The 23071-nt window shown below is 43.5% G+C and overlaps 10 protein-coding genes and 1 long non-coding RNA gene across 14 annotated transcripts in view; 8 read left to right on the forward strand and 3 right to left on the reverse strand.

Moving 5' to 3' along the window:
• Positions 1–23071, reverse strand: part of LOC145699176 (small ribosomal subunit protein eS12-like) — a 129364-nt gene that overhangs the window by 85718 nt on the left and 20575 nt on the right. The window lies entirely within an intron of this gene.
• Positions 28–3546, forward strand: LOC145699151 (uncharacterized). The gene is made up of 9 exons (XM_081776404.1): positions 28–276; positions 375–572; positions 631–1245; positions 1288–1430; positions 1475–2100; positions 2141–2348; positions 2392–2861; positions 2906–3440; positions 3487–3546. Exons 1-8 carry the CDS (start codon positions 64–66, stop codon positions 2968–2970), a joined length of 2538 nt encoding a protein of 845 aa, XP_081632530.1. The 5' UTR covers positions 28–63; the 3' UTR covers positions 2971–3440; positions 3487–3546.
• On the forward strand, positions 3562–6656 carry LOC145699150 (uncharacterized). Its single transcript, XM_081776403.1, has 8 exons — positions 3562–3732; positions 3774–4210; positions 4258–4410; positions 4452–4767; positions 4816–5216; positions 5262–5541; positions 5589–6030; positions 6075–6656. Exons 1-8 carry the CDS (start codon positions 3583–3585, stop codon positions 6653–6655), a joined length of 2760 nt encoding a protein of 919 aa, XP_081632529.1. The 5' UTR covers positions 3562–3582; the 3' UTR covers position 6656.
• Positions 6861–8956, forward strand: LOC145699160 (lysosomal acid glucosylceramidase-like). The gene is made up of 2 exons (XM_081776417.1): positions 6861–7985; positions 8049–8956. Exons 1-2 carry the CDS (start codon positions 6874–6876, stop codon positions 8419–8421), a joined length of 1485 nt encoding a protein of 494 aa, XP_081632543.1. The 5' UTR covers positions 6861–6873; the 3' UTR covers positions 8422–8956.
• LOC145699178 (uncharacterized) lies at positions 8776–9443 on the forward strand. Its single transcript, XM_081776440.1, has 3 exons — positions 8776–8867; positions 9003–9103; positions 9149–9443. The coding sequence occupies exons 1-3, from the start codon at positions 8776–8778 to the stop codon at positions 9361–9363; spliced, it is 408 nt and encodes a 135-aa protein (XP_081632566.1). The 3' UTR covers positions 9364–9443.
• Positions 9489–10948, forward strand: LOC145698392 (uncharacterized). The gene is made up of 4 exons (XM_081775595.1): positions 9489–10189; positions 10236–10366; positions 10401–10666; positions 10732–10948. The coding sequence occupies exons 1-4, from the start codon at positions 9535–9537 to the stop codon at positions 10946–10948; spliced, it is 1269 nt and encodes a 422-aa protein (XP_081631721.1). The 5' UTR covers positions 9489–9534.
• Positions 10959–11798, forward strand: LOC145699180 (uncharacterized). Its single transcript, XM_081776442.1, has 3 exons — positions 10959–11100; positions 11328–11454; positions 11529–11798. The coding sequence occupies exons 2-3, from the start codon at positions 11347–11349 to the stop codon at positions 11781–11783; spliced, it is 363 nt and encodes a 120-aa protein (XP_081632568.1). The 5' UTR covers positions 10959–11100; positions 11328–11346; the 3' UTR covers positions 11784–11798.
• Positions 13369–19648, forward strand: LOC145699147 (laminin subunit gamma-1-like). The gene is made up of 9 exons (XM_081776398.1): positions 13369–13610; positions 13871–15045; positions 15086–16566; positions 16614–17015; positions 17059–17364; positions 17408–17793; positions 17835–18080; positions 18122–18436; positions 18480–19648. Exons 1-9 carry the CDS (start codon positions 13449–13451, stop codon positions 18978–18980), a joined length of 4974 nt encoding a protein of 1657 aa, XP_081632524.1. The 5' UTR covers positions 13369–13448; the 3' UTR covers positions 18981–19648.
• LOC145699523 (uncharacterized) lies at positions 19685–20214 on the reverse strand. Its single transcript, XM_081776798.1, has 3 exons — positions 20014–20214; positions 19833–19972; positions 19685–19789 (listed from the first exon to the last, which is right to left on the reverse strand). Exons 1-3 carry the CDS (start codon positions 20138–20140, stop codon positions 19742–19744), a joined length of 315 nt encoding a protein of 104 aa, XP_081632924.1. The 5' UTR covers positions 20141–20214; the 3' UTR covers positions 19685–19741.
• LOC145698813 (uncharacterized) lies at positions 20363–20999 on the forward strand. Its single transcript, XR_014133952.1, has 3 exons — positions 20363–20487; positions 20678–20811; positions 20858–20999. It is a non-coding gene; the product is annotated as an uncharacterized LOC145698813 (long non-coding RNA).
• LOC145696656 (trafficking protein particle complex subunit 12-like) lies at positions 21528–23061 on the reverse strand. The gene is made up of 4 exons (XM_081773728.1): positions 22701–23061; positions 21996–22651; positions 21794–21952; positions 21528–21752 (listed from the first exon to the last, which is right to left on the reverse strand). Exons 1-4 carry the CDS (start codon positions 23054–23056, stop codon positions 21541–21543), a joined length of 1383 nt encoding a protein of 460 aa, XP_081629854.1. The 5' UTR covers positions 23057–23061; the 3' UTR covers positions 21528–21540.

Below are 23071 nucleotides of genomic sequence, written 5' to 3' on the forward strand. Positions count from 1 at the left end.
GCGTAAAAGAGCCTACGCCAGGGGCTGCGCGCGCACTCGGAATAAATTCAAAAAAGTTAACCCATGGTCGCACACAATTCTAGAAAGAAGAGCACGGTGATGAGGAACAGAGGGGGCCATCGGAACAACTCGAGAAGCAACAGAGGAGGAAGAAGTAGAAATAATGGAAACTCGAATCAGCAAAATTGGCAACAGAGGGAGCCTCAATTCGACCAGGGAAGAGGGAGAGATCAAGCAATGGGGCCAAGTAGGCCGGCTAATCCTGGTCCTCAACATGTTAGTCGAGCATGATTATGTGCTATTGAATAGAGCTCATTTTAAATTCAGGATTTTGATTGAAATTTTCTCAAAAGTCACTTTTCTATGATATTCAGGAGAATTATCATCTTGAAGATCAAAGAATACCGCCCTGGGAGCCGAATCAAAACTGGTCGTCTCAACATCACGAAGCTGATATTAACAGATATGGCTTCTCAAGTAACGTCCAGCGAGAAGTCATGCCTGGCCAGCGATACCCACAAGTGCACGATTACGAGCAAGAACAACCGCCACGATACGATCATCATTCTCAGGCCTTTTTGGTTTCATAGATTTCATTTTTTAACTGAATGTTTTCAAAAGCCAAGAAAGATGGAGCTAGAAAAGCGCCAGTCGATTCTTCAACAAAATCCTCACGGTGAAGATTTGGATACCCGTCGACCCGTCAGTCCTCGGGTCTTCTATCAGACTTCTCCGCACAAGGAGTCGAATCCTATTCCCGACTCTCCGGTGTTTCTTCCCGGGAATAATGAGAGCCCGCGCTACTCTGATCCCAACTCGAACGAGCGTTGGCACCCCCACCCTGTCGATCAGCCAGGCAGGATTGTCGATATTCCACCCCCGCCGCGTCCCTATGATCCGAATTCGGAACCTGTTCATTTTTCTATTCAAAGGTCTAATCAGGAAAAAACACTTGTGGAAAATCCTCTCGATGAATTAAACCACCCGAAATCCTCTTCCTCTCGTAAATCTAGACGAGGTGGCAGGGACCGATCGCGTTCTAGGGATCGGGACTCGAGAAAACGGGAGGATCACCAAAAGGGTGATGTTGTAGTCGATTACGAGGAGCCTTATGAACCGGAAATAATCGAAAATGAGGATGAATACGTACCGGCAATGTCAACTGATTCCAATCAATTTGGACAGAGACAGAATCAACTCTGCATCCCTGAAGAGTTCCAGAGAGTGACTGGATACATGACACAGGTTTTTAAACAAAAATAGAGCTGGTGAGAGAGTCCCGTTCAGGTTCTTGAAACAATGATGGAAAGACAACGCCTGGAAATGAACCAGAAGCTAAACGAAATGTTCAAGCAGTATTTTCAAGCCAAAGAAGCTGAATACACCGAGAATCACTCAAAAGAGCCCGACGAAGACGACGAATTAGACCGGTAAGCGGCTGCTTTTCAAATCTCTAGATAATTTTTTCCCGAAGACTTCGCGAAGCCGCCATGAAAAGTGCTGAAACGAAAAGAACATTCTCCGTCGATCAGACAGAGAGCCAACGTTTCGGGAGCTTCGCCGAGTTCAAAAAGTATAAACAAACAATGCGAGAGAAGGGTGGACGCGAGGAAATGCTCGTCGAAATCCCGAACATTTCCGATAACGCGGCCGATATCGTCGATGCGGAGCTTAACTTATCGAATAACGCGGCGCAGAACACACAATCGGAGCAGATTCACACGGCAGAGCGTAATCAGAAAGAGCCCTATCTGCAGATATCAATCGAAAACACGCCCACGCCGGCGACGAAGCCAACACCAAGAAAGGTTGGCAACCCTGACGATCCTATCAACACAAACACAACCACTGAAAAACAAAACAGCCAGATGGAGAAAGAGAATAATCCCAAACCGGCAAAGGGGGCTCCTTTGCCGATAAAAGCGTCTTTGATGACCTTTAGGGATCCGAATCGCCATTACTGTGCCGTAACGAAAACATGGGTCAGCTCGATTGGAGAGTTGCTGAAGCATCTTCACTCTGATGCTTATACAAAAGAACTTCCACAAAGCGAGAAACCTTGGGAAAAACGACTAGATGTTCTCCAGAAACAAATCAAAGGTAATCTTCCTATTTCCACCAATTGTTAAACTCTCCAAAGAACGAGATGAAATGCAAGAAGCTCTCCGAAAAACTCCGCCCTTCGCGCAAGGATCAGAATTCTTCATTCCCGTGAAAGCGTTCAAATGCAAACTCTGCGAGAAAATCATCCGTACAGAGGCCGAAATGACAGCGCATTTCTTGGGTGATCATCACAACGAAAAATATGAGCAAATGAAGGCGAAAGATTCTACTTATGAGCAAAAGAGGTTGAATTTAAATTTTGTGAATATTTTCTTAAGCTCAATTTAGATTAAAAATGGTTCAAGAAGCTTTGAAGCGTCAGAAAGACTTGATCGCGGCCGAAAAGGCAAAAATTATCAAACGTCGGAGCGAGCAAAAACGAAAACTAGAAGAATCAGGCTCCAATAACTCGAGCCCAACCAGTGCTAACAAAAAGATAAACTCTTCACAACTTCAATCACCTTCTTCACAAATTGTACAGAACACGCCCTCCTCTCTCCTACCACTTGCTCCTGCGCCACTTCAGTTGCCGGCTGCGATTTCCATGGTCTCGCCTAAAAGAGATAAACTTCCTCCAAAACAAAACAACACCTCTCCAGCTGGAAACAATCAACGAGCTGAAACAGAGTCCCACGAAAGTTCTGTCAAATCTTTAGACACGAGCAACAAGTCAAGCCCGGGCAGCGGAAGAGTAAAGAAACGAAGTGCAGCGATTGAAAGAATTCTCGCACTCAGTCGCAAAACGCTCCCGCGAACAGGTAAACATTTGATTTCGAATAAAATATCTCAAAATATTTGAAAGAGTCCAAGTGGCGAAGAACCTCGACCATCATCAATCCCGACTTCGGATCAAGCCCCTCCATCTGAGCCCTCGAAAGCATCAGATCCGCCGGCTGCTATGGATTGTGAAACGCCGGATCTTCCGGAGCCAGAGACTCTCGAACAGCCATCGAGTATGGTTGTTGAGCCAGGGTCTAACCAGGACGGCCAGACAGCTTTAGGCGAGACAACTAGTCTTGTTGATAAGCAGAACACTAAAAATGAATCCCAAGGTCTTGAACCATGTCCTAGAGTGGACGATAACGGGGTTTTACCGCCTAATTCTGAAAGTGAGCCGTTAAAGGCGTCTATTCTTGACATAGACGCCAAGTCGGACTCTATATCTCAAAAAGAGGAATCAGAAATCACTGATTCTATTGCAGGGCAGGATTCTTGTGTGGCTAAAGAGCCCATCGACGAGGCCATGCCACCAACGGAGTCGGTCGGAGAGTGATCTTGACTTGAAAACAATTTATCGTCAATCTCCTCATTCTTCTCTTTTCTAACTTATGGCATAGGTTTGTTTTTAGCGTAGACATTTGAGATTTAAAACTCTTCTATCAGACAAAAGCTCACGGATACATGCTTCACACTTACGAGAAAAGAAAAATAATAAATGAAAATATTCTTCAGCCGAGTTTAGCCAAATTCTTATTTAGAATGGAGGAAAGTGACGAAGTGAAAAAGAAACTTCGTGGTTTGAAAAAGAAATTCGAACGATTCGAGAACTTCGATCCGAAAGAAGCGCGCAAGAAGCTCGACGAGATCAGCGACAATGCCATCGATGAAGCTATGGCAAAGCTCAAGATGGTACTCTTTTTTTTATAAAACCTTATGATTATTTATTTCAGGCGAAACAGGTCCATAAGCATGTTGACGCCACAATCAAGCTGCTGGAGGAAGACGAAGGTGGCACAGCTAAGAGTCAGGCCCAGAAACGACTGAAGAAGATCGAGAAGACTTTCAGCGATCTGATCAAAAATCCGCCCGGAGACGTGAAAGATGCAGTGTGCAGATTTTCATTCCCAGTGAAAGAAGATTGCCCTGATCTCGACTTTTCGAGTTCAGAAGAGGAGGATGAGATCGTGTGCTCTTACGTTGATAGCGTCCGGCTAGAAGGCCGTGAAAGCTCTCACAAGAGTACCTCAAGTAAGAAAAAGCAATCGAAGAATGATGATTCTTCTGGTAATAGCGACAATGAGAAGGCGACGCGGACTTTGTCGACAACAGGATCCACGAAAGCTGAAACCATGGAAGATATCTCCTTCGCGGGATCAACTCTTTCCAGGTTAGATCTTTTAGAAGCTAAAATTATTAAATAAAGCATTTTTTCAGTTTTAGCAGAATATCCAAGCGTTCACGGAAGTCTCCGGCGCTAGTGTCGTCAAGAAGTGGCCGGAAGTTAAGAATGCCGAAATCTGAAATCAAGGAAGAGAGCGAAGATGAAGAAGCAGAAACTATTTCGTACGCTCCTTCATCTGTCACTGAGTATGTTTATTGCTCATTGTTCATTTCAAATCTCGATTTAGTTTCAGCCGGATAAGTAAGGCAAGAAGAGGTAAGCAGCAAGCTTCTGCACAAGAAGCCAGAAAGGCTGAATCGATGTTCCGGGTAAAGAAGCTGCTTGATGCTATTCCTGATGTGGAACCGAGCGGAATTTACTTGAATAGAAAACTTGGTCCCGTGAGAAACTTGAAAAAGGGGAAAAAGAAGAAGAAATTAAAAGAGAAAGGAATCGAAGTGAGTGGTGGTTCAACTTCTGAGGGCGATTCAACTGACGACGATCTTATCCCAGCGAGCTGGAAACACAGAGCTCCTGCTCGTGAGACTCTCACTTCGATCAAGGTTTTTGCCCTTTCAAATATTTGAAGTTTATTCATATTTTTTTCATAGGATTATTGTGACTACATTAACGTCGAGAAAGTCCCATACGGAGTGTTAAAAAAGGTTGATTTGGAGAATCTGGTTAAACTTGGAACTCCTCGGGTGAATAGAGAAATGAAGACAGATTCAGAGGTGATTTCTGATGGTTGGACACCAAGTATGGGAGGGAAGCAATACTTCCCTGTCATTGCAAATATCATCAAGTCAAGAGGAAACCAGGGATATGACAGAGGCTCAATGCTCCAACCGATGGATGCGATCGTCGACTCTCGAGAGGGTGATGGAACTTATTACTACGTTTACGAGCGAGGAAACAGACGTGTCCAGAGTTTCAGCCTCCCGCAAGTTCTCAAAGATCAAGGTCCTTTCTATGGAGCTGAGGAGATACTGGAAAGTCGAGGAATTTACAAGTATGAAATCTGAAATGATTCAACTCTCTTGTAACAATTTTTAAGCGGAACAACGACGGGGGTTGTTTCGACCTCTGCTTCTATCGCTAAATGGGGCATTAACATGTGCATGTACACATGTCCAAAAGTCGAGCAGTTTTATGAAGGCTTGAGAAACGCCAAACAAGAGAAAATCGTGCCTGTGACTCAAGTCTTTCTACTCTGCCACAATGAGGAAGAGCCGGAAAATAGCCACATTAAACAATTCGAGGCGAAGGAAATGAAAAAGATGCGAGACTGGAAACTCCCGAAGGAAATCAAGCAGAAGGGGCTTCGCTTCTGCAAGGTAAAAGGTCATGATTCAAGTAAAGGTTATTGAATTGAATGTGTTAGTGGGGAGGCGTCACAATGTGTCTTGGCGATCCATATCGCCCAGAGGCTCGACTGTGCACGGTGGCGATGCTAGAAACGACGGACGGCCACTACAAGGCGAAATGGTATTTGATCCGGTGGAGGGTTGCAGACGATGAAATGTACGGAAAACCGAAGTTGCTCGAACTCAAATGGCTCGATAAGTCAAAATCGGGAGAGACTCCTATCGTTGACGACGTTAAAATTGGCTACATGACCTCTTGGGGAGATCAGCTTTATATCTCCGACGTTGGACGACGGCAACTATATTTGACAGATTTGGAAGGAAACTTGCGTCGGCAAATCGGCTCTGAAAACCTCCAACCATCGAAAAAACATGAGCTTTTTGGCAGGCCAGGATCTATCACGGTTGATGCCCACGGCAATTTCCTCGTTGCAGACGAAACCAACAACCAAATAAAGAGTAAGAAGCCGCGTTTTTTCCTATTTATTAACTCAGTATTTTAGTCTTCACGAAGACTGGTGATTTCCTTGGCCTTCTCATGCACAATTTCGTCAGCAGCCCCTGTGGTTTGGAACTTCTCGATGATGGACGGCTGATTTACTTCTCCAAAGAGACCTCCACAATTTACGTCACAAAACTCGGGCCTGATTATGAAGACTTGGAATTCAAAAGAGAAGAGTCGGAAGGATCAAAACGCTTCTTTAACACTAAATACGCCAGTCATAGAGGAGGAAGAGGACGTGCTGGACGTGGGCGCGGAGGAGGTCGTGGCCGTCGCGGGGTTTCTCCTGGATATTCACGATTTGTTCCAGGAGGTAATTTACAAGGGACAGCACGAGATGTCACTTCATCTTTCTCCACAATGAACAATCCTCGCTCAAATCATATAAGCAATTCATCGATTCCGGTGGACAATGCAACTTCCGAGATTCAACCTTCCCGAATCGAATCCTTCGTTGCAGGAAGTAGCGTCTTCGATGAGCCTGTATTCGAGAGTGATTGCCACAAATCTGAAAACGTCGAAACTGCATCCATCAGCAGCTCTAAGTTTCTACCTGGTCGAGTCACCAACCCCAAGGTTTAAAATCTGCATCATCGACAATTCACCAAACTGGTGCTTCACCATTGGAAGAAATCAAATCACAAAAAAATAGAAAAAAAATAATTCTTTCAATAAAAAAAATCACTCTATCACTACCAAAATTGAAATATCCCTTCACTACCATTGTGGCCTTTGCACTCTTCAATTCGCTGCTAATAAAAAAAGAAAATATCAAGAAAATACAGAAAATATTTAATAGAATGAAAATCGGACTGGCAGGGTGCGTTTTCATCGCTCAGAGTTCCGCCCGCCATTGTGATCCGGTTTTCCTTCTTGCGTCTGATACTTCTCTTTGTCGATGCTCCAGTCAGTATTGTGACGATTTGGTAGTAGAGAACCCACCTGATGGGAAAATTCTAGCAGTGCGGAGTAACCGGCGTGAGTCGAGGTTTATTAGCGAGACGATTGACTTTGACGCTGAGTTCAATGAGAAAAGCATATTCAACACAGAAGTCAGCTGGGAGGCACCAGAACAAACAGTAAGGGGATTTGGAGGAGCTTTGACAGATGCAACTTTGCTGCAATATGCAAATTTGAGCCCTGCTCTTCAAAACGAAATGCTTCGAGGGTGGTTTGGCAAAAATGGCAGTGAATTCTCTCTCGTCAGATTACCCATCGGTGGTACAGATTTCAGCGAATATCCGTATACTTTGAATGACGAGGGCCCAGATTTTGAACTCGAGAATTTTCAGCTTTCTGAAATCGACTTGCAGTGGCGTATTCCCGTGATTACTGCCGCAAAGAAATTTACTTCCCATCGTATCGATTATTTTGCGTCAATGTGGTCACCTCCTGTCTGGCTTAAAACAAACGGAAAGTTCAACGGCATCGGAAAGCTGCGTGGATCTCCTGGAGACATTTATCACAAAACTCTTGCGAAATACTACAGAAGATACGTTGATGAAATGAGAGAACAAAATGTGTCGATAATTGCTGTAACGAGCCAAAATGAGCCAACAATGGGCCTCTTCATCGATTCGGCGTGGAACGCGCTCGGCTGGAGTCCCAAAGACCTTCGAGATTGGCTCGAGTTCGATCTTATTCCGGAATTCCGAAACAGCTCAACAAAGATTTGGCTGTTTGACGACAACAGAATAATCCTCAGGCAGTACATCGATTATCTCATGACCAGCGAAGTAGTTCGCAACGAAACGACTGGAATTGCGCTTCACTGGTACTGGGACAAAATTGTTCCTGCGTCGGTGTCACAAAATTTGAAGAAAAATTTACCCAATCATGAGTTTATCGCGTCAGAAGCTTGTACATCGAGAGGAGTTAAAGGCAGAGAATTGGGACTTTCGTGGAAGCATGGGCTTGGGTCTTGAAATTTTCGAAAATATCGTATTTTTGGGCACCTTTGAGACCCTTGAAATAGAGAAGACTACTCCCTCGACATCATTCAAAACTTCAAAATCGGCTTTACTGCCTGGGTAGATTGGAATCTGGCGCTAGATATGTCCGGCGGCCCGAATTGGGCAGAGAATCATCGGAACGCACCGACACTGGTCGATGTGGAGAAAGACGAGTTTTACCGACTTCCGATGTTTTACCATTTGGCGCATTTCAGCAAATTCTTTTCGCCGGGCACGAAGATCTTCCCCTCTAATTCTTCACGTGCGATCTTTGGCATGCGCCCTGACGGCTACTTTACGGCAGTGGCGGTGAATTCTTTGGAAATCGAGACAGATCTTGACAGGGTTATTAAAAAGTTGACTTTTATTAATTTAACACTTTTTATTAATCCGTAATTAGCGTTTACTGACTCCCTCGGTCGCGGAATAAAAGTAAAACTTGGCCCAAGGAGTATTGCAAAGGGTTCAAAAATACTTTTTCACAAAAATAAAACTTCACGAATGAATTGAAGTATTTGCACTTTTCTTTCATCTAATTTTCGGACCCTTGTCAAAGTTTCTCTTTTGTGGCGTTAGAGAATTCAAGAAAACGAAGATTCTGCGAAAAGACTTATTGACACCCCCTCGAGGGTGTACTGTGACAGTCTGTTTGGTAAATACAGTTCATTTATTCCCTCTTATCATTGATAACAAACACAGTCGGGCGGCACCAGACCAAAAATTTTATCGTCACGCTTTTTTCTTCAAAAAATGAGCAGTGAAAACTTTGGGAACCCTCCGATTCTGAATTCTGGGAATGCGAAGCTGAACCCAGAAAAAATTGCCCGGAAGTTGATTTTGAGGTAAGGTGCCGCTCGATTTACATTCCAGTTTTATTTCTCTCGTATATTTTTCATTTATTTTGCCCAGTAATAATTTGGATATTTCAAAACTCTTACACAATACCAAGCTACATGTCTAAAGCTTCATTTTTTCAGATTGAGCCAACGCACGAAATCGGACGAAGCGATGGATCGTAACCGCTCATCCAAATCGGTCTTTCCGGCTCATATAAATCTCAATTTACAAGCACTTCCGGGTAAAAATAGAAAAACCATCCCCAAAGCGTACGAACATTTCCTAGCCCAGAATTTGCCGGAGTCTATCAGACGCGCTAGGCGCCAGGGCAGCTTCGAAATAAGACAAGAAGAAAGGGCGGCTGCGAATAATTATGGGAATCGTGTAACGCTGCAGAATAGAGGGATGAATAGAATCTTTCAGAACTCGCCCCAGGATGGATCTCGTGGACGGGATCGCAACCAAAATCGCTCGTACCAGGAGCCTTACAGGAAGTTGTAAACGTCTCGAAATTTAGCCTCAAAACATGAGATAATAAAATTCTTTGACATGTACGTTTTTGAACTTTTTGAAGACGAGAGCCGAGCCGCAGCAGGAGCGACAAGTCATTTGAAGGATTTACTAGAAACGGGATCTTTTTCATCCGCACGTGGCGGAAATCAAAAAGTCTTGATGAATCGTTTTAGTGATCCCAAGCATAGATTCAATGAGCCATCGAGTCGCGGCGGAGCGAGTTATGAGCTCAATCAGAATCAGAGACTGGGCCAGGCGGGACTTGTTGATGCCGCTTTCGTTGTTAGAGATAGAAGATCAGCCTACCAGGACGATTTGCGAGATGATGGCTCTACAATGAGCTCAACCCGTCCATCAAGAACTTCCTCCCGTCCTGGCTCTTCAAAGAGAGCTGCCAGAGAATCCAATCAAGATCGGAAACTGCTGGAAAGAATCGATCTTGAAAATCGTCAACTAGAGAAAGTCCCGGATCTGCGACAGGAAGAATCGCTCAAGCTTATCAACTTGCAGCAGAATAGAATAACCGACCTGACGAATCTGAAGTATTTGTGGAACCTGGTGTTTTTGGATCTCTATGACAATGAGATTTCCAATCTCTTTCACTTACAGCCCCTTATCAATCTACGAGTACTGATGCTCGGAAAGAACAAAATCGACCGAATCCACGGACTCGATACTTTAACCAAACTGGACGTACTGGATATGCACTCGAACAATATCTCGGATCTCTCCGGTCTGGCGCAACAGTCATCTTTGCGCGTGCTCAACTTGGCGGGGAATAAAATTTCACTGGTTCATGGCCTCCAAAAGCTCGGTAGGTGGGCTTTCCTCAACCGTGAAACTAATCATTTTCTCTGAAGAGAGTCTGGCCGAGCTGAACGTGAGCCGTAATCAAGTAGTCAGTGTCCAAGATTTAGAGAAGCTGCCATTTTTGGCTTCAGGAAAGCGAGATAGAAATTGTCATCGAAATATTTTCATCTGTGTCTCCCTTGTCAAGTGTACCTCAGTTACAACAAAATCGAAAGTGGGAAGACATTTGGTGTTTAGGCGACTCGACAAGTTTAAAAGAACTAACCTTAGACGGAAATCCACTGACATTTGAATCATCCTACCGCTACACAATTCTAGCATCAGGAGTCAAACTCAAAATGCTTGATACCAAAAGGGTTTCAGACGAAGAGAGAAGAATGGCCTCTAGTTTGTTGAAGAAAGAATTAGAAAAGAAGAGAAATGAGGAGCTTGCTAAGAAGAGGAGTCAACGAAGACAACTCGCAATAGATAATGTTGTCAGGTAGGGTGACCACAGCTTGAGATTTTATTCAACTAAGATCTGCTTGTTGGTGACCCGGTCAAAAGATTATGGAAAAGCGAAGATCGTAAAAATGCGGCGGAAATGGTCAGTCCCGATTTGAGCCCCTTTTCGGGTCAGGTCACCGTCCTTGATATCGGCGACTCTCATTTGATCGAATTCTGGCCGGAGAGCAAAACAATACGCTTCTTCGGAACTGAATCAATACAGCACGCGGATAAAGTCCTAGGAAAGAGGTCAACAAGGAGCAAATTGAATATTTGAAGCTATGATTGCTTGACCCGATTAAAAGCGTCGGCTAACTTGGGAAGCCAGATTCTCTCGATTCATCTTCGCTACGCTGCAGGTGCCGCGTTTTTAGACAAGTTACCGAGGCTAAGATCGAAGATACCCGGCTTGGATTCAATTACGTTCGGGTAAATAATTTTTAGCTCACTTTTCAGTGTGTGTTTGAAAATAATTATTTGTAGTTGAATCACGCTTAATTTTGACGGTTATTTTTGATTTTCCCTAAACACCGGACGATTATAAATAATTCCCCTAAATCTACTAGCAGTCGTGTATTTTGGAAACTACGTGACAGAATTTCAAGAAAAGAGGCGCGGGAGTTCTCCGGTTGAGTAGTTTCAAAAGTTTTCTTCAGTGAATGCGGCCTCTCAAAAATGGTATTGTTCGATAAGCTCGTTGATGTCAACATTTCCCATCTCAACGTTGACCAGTGTAATCCAGTCACAAAACTCAAATTTTGGCGACTTTACGTGATCCAAAAGGTGAAAGAATTATCTGTTAGTAAAGAGCTAGAATCAAACATTTTTGGTGAGTCGGTAAAATATGATATTCTTAGTCACCGAGCATAAAGAAAATCAACGGATCGACAAAAACCGAGGCGGAAATCCAAAAAGCTACCACCCTCTTCACTTCCATCAATAGCTGCCAGTCAATTTTACCCACTTACCGACATGAAATTAGAGATTTGAAGCTAGAAGAAAACGATAATAAGAAGTTTAGGAAGGGCACACTAAATTTTGACACTGAAATCAAGGAGGACCACTGTATAACATTAGCCCGGTTGTTCACACCAGGGTTCCAATTTTGCTGAGCGATGGAGTGGATTTTGAGCGGAGTGGAGCGTGAGCGGAGTGGATCCACTCCACTCCACTCGCTCAGCCTATATTTTTAGTGTCCACTCATTCGCTCCACTCCACTCCAACCTGTAAAATCGACTTTGGAGTGGATTTTGAGTGGATTTTGAGCGGATGGAGTGGATTTTTGTCTTTAGCGCCCCTTTTCTCGTATTCTGATTGGAGACCGAGTTTTGTCTATTTTTAAATGAAGAATCAAATTCTCTCAGGGGATAATCAAGAGAATAAATCAATGATATAATATCAGGATCAACCTTTAATTTAGGACCGACTTCTTCATAAAAGTTTGATGATCAGACCCTCTCTAAAACCCTTTTTATCTCGAAAAATGAAAGGCTTGCTCACGGCGTGCAAAGAAGACTTCGGTTTCTGTCTGCTCGTGGGGGCTCGACCTTTTTCAACCTCTCTTCTTTACGCCCCCTCTTTCTCTTCCTTTCACCCCCCTCTTTCTTAAAACCCCTTTTTCAGAAAAGGAAAAGCTTGCTCACGGCGTGCAAAGATGACTTCGGTTTCTGTCTGCTCGTGGGGGTCGAACCTTTTTTGTTCCTCTGCTCTCTTTCAACCTTTTTAATAATTAAACCCTCCCCCCAACGACCAATTATAATGGATTTAAGAATAAAACGACCCTGTTTGTTCCTCAGTACCTCCTGAACTTCAAGGTTGCTAAGAATATATCTTCCATTAGTCAATGCTTCCGAGAATATAATTGTAAATTGACTAAAAATATGAGAATGAAATCGTTTAAAAAAAAACCCGGCCTCTCGACCCTTTTTTGAGTGTATTGTACGGTGCATGAAATGCAAAAAATTTTTTTTTAATCGCTCAAACTTCCCTAAAAATCCGCTCAAAATCCACTCCGCTCACCCACTCCACTCGCTCAACCATTTTTTTTGGGCATCCACTCATCTCTCCACTCCACTCCAAAATTTTTTCGGCCAAAATTGGAACCCTGGTTCACACCTGCTCTAATCACCAATTAGCCTTGTTGCACCTACAAATACCCCGTTTTTATATATAAGTAGACGCACTTAGAATTCTTGAGATTCCTAACAGCGATTATCCGCGACCCGCAGGGCATGTTCTATCTCAATTTGCGCGTTCGCTCAATTTCAAACAACTCCGAGAAATTAAAATAGATCTTCTAATTTTCTACCCCCACTTGACCTATTTTTTCGAAAAGAGATTTCAAAAGAAGCTGCATGCAGAGTTCACACTTTCACCGGAAGGTGGCATTTTTTATGTGCCCGCTTTCTTAGCGCCCTGCCAGGCGAGTGCGAACAGCTGGAGCTGCGGCGCCAGAGGTTGGCCGATGCCCTGCCCGCCGTTTTCCTGTCAGTTGTGCGCGATTGTACCTCGCAGTTGCTCGACGTAAACTGGGACGAGTACACTCACGTGACCATTCAAAGCAAGTGAAGCCTCTCCAGTACAAAAGACACTCGCCATCGTTTTATTCCGACCATCTTTTGTCAATCATCACTTTTTTCGCCGCTGCGAGCAGAGAGATTTTTTACTTCTATTTTTCTACACTTCTAAAACTATCTATTTTCCTAAAAAAAGAGAGCTAACCAGAAATTCTACTTCAGAAACAGAGATCGAAATCGAAAAAATAAGAAAATAGAAAAATGAAGATTGCTAGCTTGCTACTTGGGCTGATAGCCAGAACTAGCGCTGAGCTGCCTCAAAATGGAGGGTACACACTCAAAAACTCAGAAGGTTGCTACAATGATGATGGATCTGCGAATAGATGTTCGCCAGATTTCCACAATATTGCTTATGGAAAACCTGTAAGTTTGAATATTTTCTTATTCATTTCGTAAATTTGAATTCCATCTTTCCCCTTAATAATAAAATAAGAAGCGGCACGCATCGATCTTATGATTTTACGAGCATCCTCAAATTTGTCCCCATTCATCTTTGTAAATTATTCCCTTTCAAATAGAAGACGAATTTCCCCATTGATCGTTTTTTAACAATTGAATTTTCTATTTGCCTCCAATATTTAATTATAAACAGACGACCAGGTGTGTAAAAGTAATCTTTCTAGGTTGTTGCATCAAATACTTGCGGTTTGAACGGGCCCGAGACCTTTTATCGACAAACAACGACGACTCTTCGCTCACACTCGTCTTCTCGCCATCTTCGATTTACTTGTGACGATCGCTCCCCCCGAAACGGCCACAACACTCGATTCCTCACCGACAATGAGCCCGAGACAACCTGGTGGCAGTCTGAGACACTCTTCCAGTCTCGTATCAACGCGCCGAACAATGTCACACTAATTCTTGATCTCGACAAGGCTTATGAAATCACTTACATTCGACTTCGTTTCCACTCTCCTCGACCTGAATCGATGATTATCGAGAAGAGAACTTGCGAAACATGCCCGTGGACGAAGTTCCAGTACTACAGTAAAACTTGTGTTGAAACTTTCAATCTCGCTGCTGGTGGCTACGTCCGTCCAGAAAACGAACGCGAAGCTATCTGCGAGAGTAAGATGTCCAAGATTACTCCGATCTCTGGTGGCGACGTGATTTTCTCCTCCCTTGAAGGTCGACCATCCAAGACGAACTTCGAACGTTCTCCAGTTCTACAAGAATGGGTCACTGCTACAAACATCAGAATCACACTTGTTCGACTCAACACCTTCGGTGATGAAATTTTCCGCGGAACGAAGGTTCTCCAGTCGTATTACTACGCCATCTCGGATCTTGCTGTCGGTGGACGTATGAAATGCAATGGCCACGCCAAGAAAGCTCTTCGTGATGCCGAAGGCAAGCCAATTTGTGACTGCCAACACAACACTGCGGGTCCTGATTGCGAAATGTGCCTTCCTCTTTACAACAACAAGCCTTGGACTCGTGCAACGTCTTTCCACGCTGAGGAATGTGAAAAATGCGACTGCAACGGTCTCGCAGACTCATGTGTTTACGACGATCAACTTGGGCATGGCCGCTGTATCGACTGCCAGGACAATTCTGACGGACCAAAATGTGAAACTTGCAAGAAGGGCTTTTTCAAGAATGAGTATGGCAGGTGCGTTCCCTGCGGATGTAACGCTGATGGATCGCAGTCCGAACAATGCGATGATACTGGCAAGTGCTACTGCCACTATGGCGTTGATGGCGATAAGTGTGACCGATGCAAGGACAATTTTTACAATCTCGCTCGTGGCGGATGCACACCGTGCAATTGTCACATCGAGGGTTCTCTCAACAATAGGTAATTCTCTTCTTTCTTTCAATATTTAACCGAAAAATAGGCCATCATGCGACGCAGTGACCGGCGATTGTTTATGCAAAGAAAACGTGCATGGAAGACAATGCAAAGAATGCAAAAATGGCTTTATGGGCTTGGCCTCTAGTTTGGGCAACAACTTCCCCGACAAGAACAATCCATCAGGATGCACGGCTTGTTTCTGCTTTGGACATTCAAACAGCTGTTCTCCTGCCAAAAACTACGTCAAGGCAACCGTCTCTTCTAACTTCGACCATGACGGCGAAACCTGGGTTGAGATGGATCCTTTCGCAGTCCAATACGATAATGTTCTCGGCTGTGTTAAATCGACAGAAAGCTTCAGCTTTCCACAAAAGTACTTGACCAACCAGCGACACTCCTACAATCAGCATTTGAAGTTCCAGCTCAAGGTCAAATCTCCCGACCAAAATGGGGATTTTATTGCTCCAGCGCGTCTCAGCCTCGTCGGTGTGGGAATCTCAGGTGCTCCAACGGAACTCTCGTGCACACTTCAGAAGACGGAAAATGATGAGTATCACGTGCGACTTCACGAAAGTGTCTTTGAACCAGCACTTGAGCCCGTGCCCTTTGTCTCCGTGCTCAATAATTTAACTTCTATCGAATTGAGCTTCCCTGGTGAAGGTTTGCTCGACAAGGTTGAACTTGAAACTGCTCGAGAAGGATACGGCCCCATTACTCCCGCTAATGAAGCCAACTGGGTCGAGGTCTGCCACGAACCAAAGCGAACTCCGACTGCTGATGCTTGCAGTCCATATTTCACCTTCCAATCAAACACCAACAACCCTTACCAAGAATGCAAGCCCTGCCAATGCAACAATCATGCGGCACAGCCTTGTGACATCGTTTCTGGTAAATGCAAATGCGAACATAACACTTGCGGAGATTTCTGTAATGTGTGTTGCCCCGGATTCTATGGAAATCCGTATGATGGAACCAAGAATGATTGTAAAGCCTGCCCCTGTCCAGCTGGAAGCGAGTGTTCCGCTACTTCAACTGTTCCCCAGGGTGTTACTGATGGTCTCGCTGTTATTTGCAACCGATGTCCTCCTGGATCTCAAGGACCCCGCTGTGAGCGATGCCAAGAAAACTTTTACGGCGACCCCCTTGGACTTTATGGCTCGCACCGAGTCTGCCAGGATTGCCAATGCAATGGTAACATTAACCTCCTCGAGCCCGGAAATTGCGATTCCTTCACTGGAAAGTGCCTTAAATGTATCCATAATACTGAGGGCGATCATTGTGAGCAGTGCAAAGATGGCTTCTATGGTAATCCAGCTGCTCAAGTGACAGAGCAAGCACATGGAAAGGGTTGCACTGCCTGCGAGTGCAATGCTAATGGATCACGATCTTCAACTTGTAATAAGGCTACTGGAAAGTGCCACTGTCTTCCTGGAGTTGGCGGCGATAAGTGTGATGAATGCTTGCCTCAGTATTTCAACCTGGTGCCTGGTGTGGGCTGTCAGCTTTGCAGCTGCGATCCAATTGGTAAGAAATTCTTATTTGAAACGACAAATTAACTAATTTTACTTTAGGGTCTGTTTCTGGAGAATGCGATGTCTATTCTGGCCAGTGCGAGTGCAAACCAGGAGTCACCGGTACTCGATGTGATCAATGTCTACCTGACCACTGGGGACACTCTCCCGAAGGCTGCAGCCCATGTGACTGTAACGAACACGGATCATTGTCATCCCAGTGTAACATTCACACCGGTCACTGTGAGTGCCGAGACGGTGTCATGGGAATGCGATGTGATCAGTGCGAGGAGAACTACTTCTACGACAGCACCGATTATGAATGCACGAAATGCCCGGCTTGTTATGATCTCGTCCAAAATCACGTGAATCGTCATCGAACTAAACTTGGACAGCTTGATCGTCTTGCCGGAGAAGTCGTCAACAATCCTCACCGATTCCTCAATGATAAAGAGTTCGAACGTAAGATTTCAGTTTTCAACATTAGTTTTTAAATATTTCTAAGATGCTGTGAATGGACTTCTTTCTGCCTCTCGAAACTTTGATGAAGATGTTTACGAAGTTCTGGATGTGTTTGAAGCCTTCATGAAGGATTTGTCCGATACTAATCAGACATTCTCCAGCGTCATGCTCCAGCTTCACCAGTTTAAATCACAGATGGAAACATGTGAACGATCTATCTCCCACTCGAAGAATCAACAGCGAGCTACTGAAGGAACTATCAGTGTGATTGAGTCTATTTTCTCCGGAATCGAGCGTGCTTTGCGAGATGCTCATGACCAGCTCAGTGACGCTGAAAATCTTTCTCGAGGTAAAATCAATTTCTTTATTCTAAACATTACTGACTTGGATAGGTCAATATGTTCGCCACGAAGAACTACGATCGCTCTATTCTCAAGCGATGGGCGCTCTTGACAAGCACCGAACAGAAAGTGAGAAGGTCCAATTCGCCGCAAAAGCAGCCATGGAAACATCTCAGCGCGCTAGACAACAGATAGAAGGCTCGTTAGACCTGCTGAACGACATGAAGGGCTCACTGTATACGTTTGTCACCGACGATCTTAAACTCACACAGCAACGAATCACAGCTCTCCGAGACAGCGCTAAACTGGCTAAAAAGCAGGCAACTGAAGCAAAAAATAAAGTGATGGCTTTGAACATTCCAACTGCAGAGAGTATCCCGGAAATCGATGACCAAAAGATCAAAAAGATGGCAAACGAAATTGAGCTTCAAGCTGAAGTAAGAAAATTTATATGGAATTTAAGCTAGCCAGTTTTTAGGACTTGAGCAAACGACTTGATCGACTCAAGGATAGACTGCAGGAGTCGAGGGACAGATACGAAGATGAAGCAACCGTTGCAAATGAGAAATACGAAGCTGGTCGATTTTACTTGAACAAGGCCGACAAACTTCTTGCATCAGTCCACGCGGCTCAGCAAAAAGCAAAGGGCGACAGAAGTAACATCGACAAACTCTTCAAAAAGTCGCAGCACTTGGTCGATGTTATCAAGAATTATTTCGCTGACGTAAGTTCTTCACAGAGTCGTCTTTTTTAACGTTCCCCTAGACCAACGGCGACGACATTTCGGGCGATGTCGATCTCGATGGAATCACTGTCGAAAGCCTTGATCGAAAAGCAGACGCTCTCACTGACAGAATCGAAAGCTACAAGACCAACGTTGCTGACATGGCGACTCAAGCTGAAAATGCATTCGAAGATGCCGCTGATACGCTCAAAACTGCCGATGATAATTTGAAAATGGCGAATACTGTCGTCTCCGAGACGACCCGACTTCAAGACAGCATCTTGATCGATACGGAAAACCTGAACGAAAGAGATGGATCCAGTTTCGAAAGAAAATTCATGGACAAGAGCAACGAGGTAAAAAGTTCAAAACGTGAATCTTCTCTTATGTTTTTTCCAGGTCGACGAAAAACTCGCTGAATCGAAGCGAATTGCATCGATGGCGTCCAACGCTCGCGAACAAGTCGACACGCTTGCTCTCAATTTGGACAGCATTGATGCCCTTCTGGCTGAAATCAAGGATCGGGAGCTTTTGGGCATAGTCGACCAGATCAGCAAGACATTTGGAGAGTCAAAGACGCGCGACGATATTGCAAAGACTCAGGAAGCTTATCAATTGTTGAAAGACAGATTTGAGAACCAAAAAGCGGGTGCGATAGAGAAGGTAGAGCAGATGGAGCGAGATCTTCAGGGCAGCCTCCAGCACTTGAGCAAGAACAAGGCGCTGGAGAAAACGCTGCAGAGCGAGGTGGACAGGCTAAGTCAGATCCACGACGCACTACCGAATTGGTGCAAGAAGAACGCCAAAACCAACGAAAGCGGCTCTTCTTCCGCCTCCTCTTCCTCCGCGGACAGCTCGAGCTCCAGGAATTGGAGAGAACCAATCACGGAGCAAACCTAAGTTAACATCCACCTGTACATAATGCGCAAAGTTACAAAAAATGTAAATGTATGTTCTATTAATGGTTTATTGCACTATCTCCAGTTCAACTTCTCAAACAAACCAGTCGTGCTTCACTCCTCGTCTTCTGAACTCTTTACTGTACTTCAAACTGTACTAGTTATATTTGAGCCGAAATGTTACTACAAATTGTTACTGCGACACAAACACATTTAGTCTTCTCAAAAACAGCATTGTGAACCAATTTCTAATACTTATTGGAATTAAAAAAGCCTCAAAGTTGATACCACAAAATACAGCATAAACAATTGAAATTCGTGTTTTGTTATTGCAAGTTTTGAAGTTAAAACGCGTTTTCTGCAAGATGGCAATCACCGAAATCTGGCTTTTAATTATAACATTCATTTCGATGGAACAAATCTCTTTTAGTTTCCAAAAAAATCAATTTCTAATCCGTCAATTCCACTGATATTCAAAATCGAATAACTCGTTTTCCTCCTGACTCGTTTACGAAAAAACCTAACCATTGTGCTTCTACCTTTTTATTTTCAGTTTTATTTTATTTCTTTTTAGTTTTATTCTTATCTCAGATATTTCTTCTTCTGTAGCAGCTCTTCCCAAATCATTTATGTTCGACTCAAAGTAAAATAAAGATATTCCAAGTGAACCAAAAACGCTTTGAAGATTTTAACGTAAAAGTCTTGAAGTTTGGTCTTTATTGATATCATTCAACATTTCACATGATGAAAATGCAGGGCAAATTAAGGATTTGAAGGGTCACAATCGCTCAAGCATTTTGCTGCATCCATCTAAGAAGAATTTTAAAAATTTGAACATGTAGGAAAATTCTACCGATAAATCGACTAGGCATCTAAGGAACTCGCGTTCGTTAAGATCTCCATTTTCGTAACCATCTTCACAGTCAGACGAGCCTTCAAGAGCCGGAGGGACGCATTTTTCCCAGCATGGACCGAGCGTCAGGCAGCCGTCAACTATAGAAGATGATAAGAACTTGAAGAAAACAAGACCAAACCTTGAATGCAGCTATCAAACTCCTCTTTGTAGGGCTCCAAGCATCTGTAGTAGTCTTCGCTCTCAAACTCCCAGGTATACGAACAGTAAACATCTCCCCGGAAAAGTGCACCGACACAGTCAAACATACAGGACCATGATCGAGTTTCTTCTCGAGAAACTGCAGAACCCGAGGCGACGAAGAAAAGGGTTAAACTTTTGAATACTTTCATTTTTAAAAGTCTACGTTAAAAATGTAGAGAAGAAAGAAAGGCAGGTGGGCATTTCTCAAGATGAACAAAATGGTGTCTTCGTTGATTTCAGTAAAGTTAACATTTTTTGAAAAAACGACCAATCTCTAGAACAGCTGTTGTTGTTTCGACAAAAAGCATAAAACGGTCAGTCTTGAAAAGTTCAACTCAAGAATAACACGCAGATAAAAATGCCCGCCAAGCAGAACGTCGCCTTTTTCTGGGACTGGAGCGCCGACAAACAGGTCAGTTCAATTTTTGACAAGATAGAAGTCACTTTTGGACCTCTTGATCGTCCACTTTACTTAGAAGCGATTTATTAGAACAGAAAATTAGTATTTAGGAAAAATTTTATAATCCAGGATTATTAATCCTGTACATACATTTCTTTACACATTTCTACTGGATTTCAGTTTAAACTGCAACGTATTTTAGATCGAGCAGATCCCAAAAGGATGGAAGGTTGACAAGAAGTGGGTTGCCAGCGTCAAACGTCGAGTCGAAGTGACGAAGAAGACTGCCGAAATTCGACGACTTTCGGACACTCCAAAGCCCAAGTGGGCCGTCTGGTAATGACAAAATCCTTGAAACAGTTAACTAACAATTAAACTTTAGTGATCCTTCCAAGCTTCGCCGATAGATTGTTCTACCATCAAAATCAGCGCTGGAATTTTTATTCTGTTCTCCACTTATTTATTTTATTTTTGTACTTAATATTTATTTAATAAAACAACTTGCTGATCTTCGATAAGATCAGTAAGTTTTGGCTGCTCCTATTTTCAGGAGTTCGAAAAATTTGGAGTAAATTTTTTGTAGTCATTTTTCATTTTAATTTCAAAAGTGGAGATTTTTTTTTCTGGAACTGTTTCTCAAAAAATTTCATTGATTCCATTTGGACCAAAAATAACACCTTGTTCAGACCGATTTTTAAGGGTGTTAGAGTAATAATTAAGGGTATCTGACTGGGGCAAAATAAAGCTTAGGCCCCGAGCCAGGTTTTTACCGGGGTTTTAGGGGGCCGGGAGGCCCTTAACACCCTTGAAAATGGGTTTGAACAAGGTGTTATTTTTGGTCCAAATGGAATCGATGAAATTTTTTGAGAAACAGTTCCAGAAAAAAAAATCTCCACTTTTGAAATTAAAATGAAAAAATGACTACAAAAATTCTATTCCAAATTTTTCAAACTCCTGAAAATAGTAGTTGCCGTAAGTTTTCTATTTTTATAACCACAGCCTCCTAGGGCATTTTTAGGAAAACAAAATGCTCTAGAAGCGAATGATTTTGAATAACAGTTAAGTTTATTTTTTGTACATTTCATTCAGGGTAAATAAGTTTCTTTGAACAGGAAAAATAGCGGATGGAGCGATGACTCCTACTTTGGATAGATGAGTAGTTAATTCGGTGTTGTAGATTGCACTTGATTCGGAGAGCCGCTCTTGCTGAAAGAGAATGACGCCGAGGTTGTTCCGTGAGACCCAGTCATTTTCCGTCGCGATCAGGGCATTCGCTTCTGATAAAAAATCAATGAGAAGATCATGAATGATTGCTTACCGTTTTCCGCCTGTGTCCAATTCTGCTTGAAAGTGTGGATCATGAGCCTGCATTTTGCAAGCGATCGTTCTTTCTGAACTGAGTCGGCCAGGGCAGAAATCTTCGAGTAAGTAAGCTCGGCTTCTTCGACCATATTTGCGTGGATTTGGATCTTCGCAACTGAAATTGTATTGAATTTCTCTTATCCATTCTTGGCAAGTACCTTCGCGAAGATGAGCAGGACAATTTTCCCTGCCGAGCTTGTCAAGAAAGACGAGTGCCGCTGTGTGATTATTCGCCTGGACGAAGGCGGAAGAAACGGCATTTTCCGCTGCGATCTTTCTTCTTTCCCAAATTTTAAGAAAATAGGATTTTTCTTCCTCCGTTTCTACAAAATCATGGCTCTCGTTTAGAACCTCTTTCGTCGTTTCCATCAGAGCAAAGAGCTTTGAAATGGCCGTATTAATTTCTTTTCCGTTTCCCGTGGAAGCTGCTACTTTGGCAATAATTTGTAGGGACAGCAATCTCAACCGGAAAGGCAGAATGCTCCCCGTTTGGCCTTCGAATTTTGAAGGAAAGAATTGTTTGTATAAATTCGAATACTGAGAATCGTCGAATGCCGCTGCTTCCATTTCCGCTAATTTCAGATAAGTTTCGTCCTTGTTCTCGACTAGGCGGAGAGCGGCTTGAAGTCTGAAGAACCAGAGATCGAAGAAATGTGCGAAGTAAAGCGGATCTTCATCTTTGGGAATAGAGTTGATGATCATCGAGGTCGTGTTGATGACTTCTACGTAATCTTCGCGCTTGAGCAATAGAGCAAGATGGTCCATCGGGTCCATATCGTATCGAACGTAAGGATTGGCGACAAATGTAGAAAGTCTAAGAATTTTTGGAATCAACGAAGAAAGCTCGAAAATTGAAAATCTACCTTGGCTGGGAAATGAACGAATAATCGGAGCTGATGAGAGGCTTTCCATCTTTTCTGTTTTTGAATATTCTCAGAAACTTTTTCGGCGCCGGCCAGATCGATTTAACCTTTTCTTTGAACTCATCTGATATTGAAACTGAAGTTGACTTCGCTAGAGTTTCGCTTGTTGAAATTTCAATAGCGTCCATTTGCGCTATCAGTTCTTTGTCGTCCATTTCTTGGATATTCTCTAGGTTCGGAGTGGTATCTGTCGACTCGTTATTGGCTGCTATTTCGCCGAACGGATCGTCTTCCTTGCTTGACAGGCGGCCGAATAGATGAGATGCGGTTGCTGTTTCTTCCCCAGAGTCCTCCATTCTAACCTTTTCAAA

The sequence above is a fragment of the Oikopleura dioica genome, chromosome 2 (genome assembly GCF_907165135.1).
Source record: "Oikopleura dioica chromosome 2, OKI2018_I68_1.0, whole genome shotgun sequence".
In the NCBI taxonomy this organism is placed as follows: Eukaryota; Metazoa; Chordata; class Appendicularia; order Copelata; family Oikopleuridae; genus Oikopleura; species Oikopleura dioica.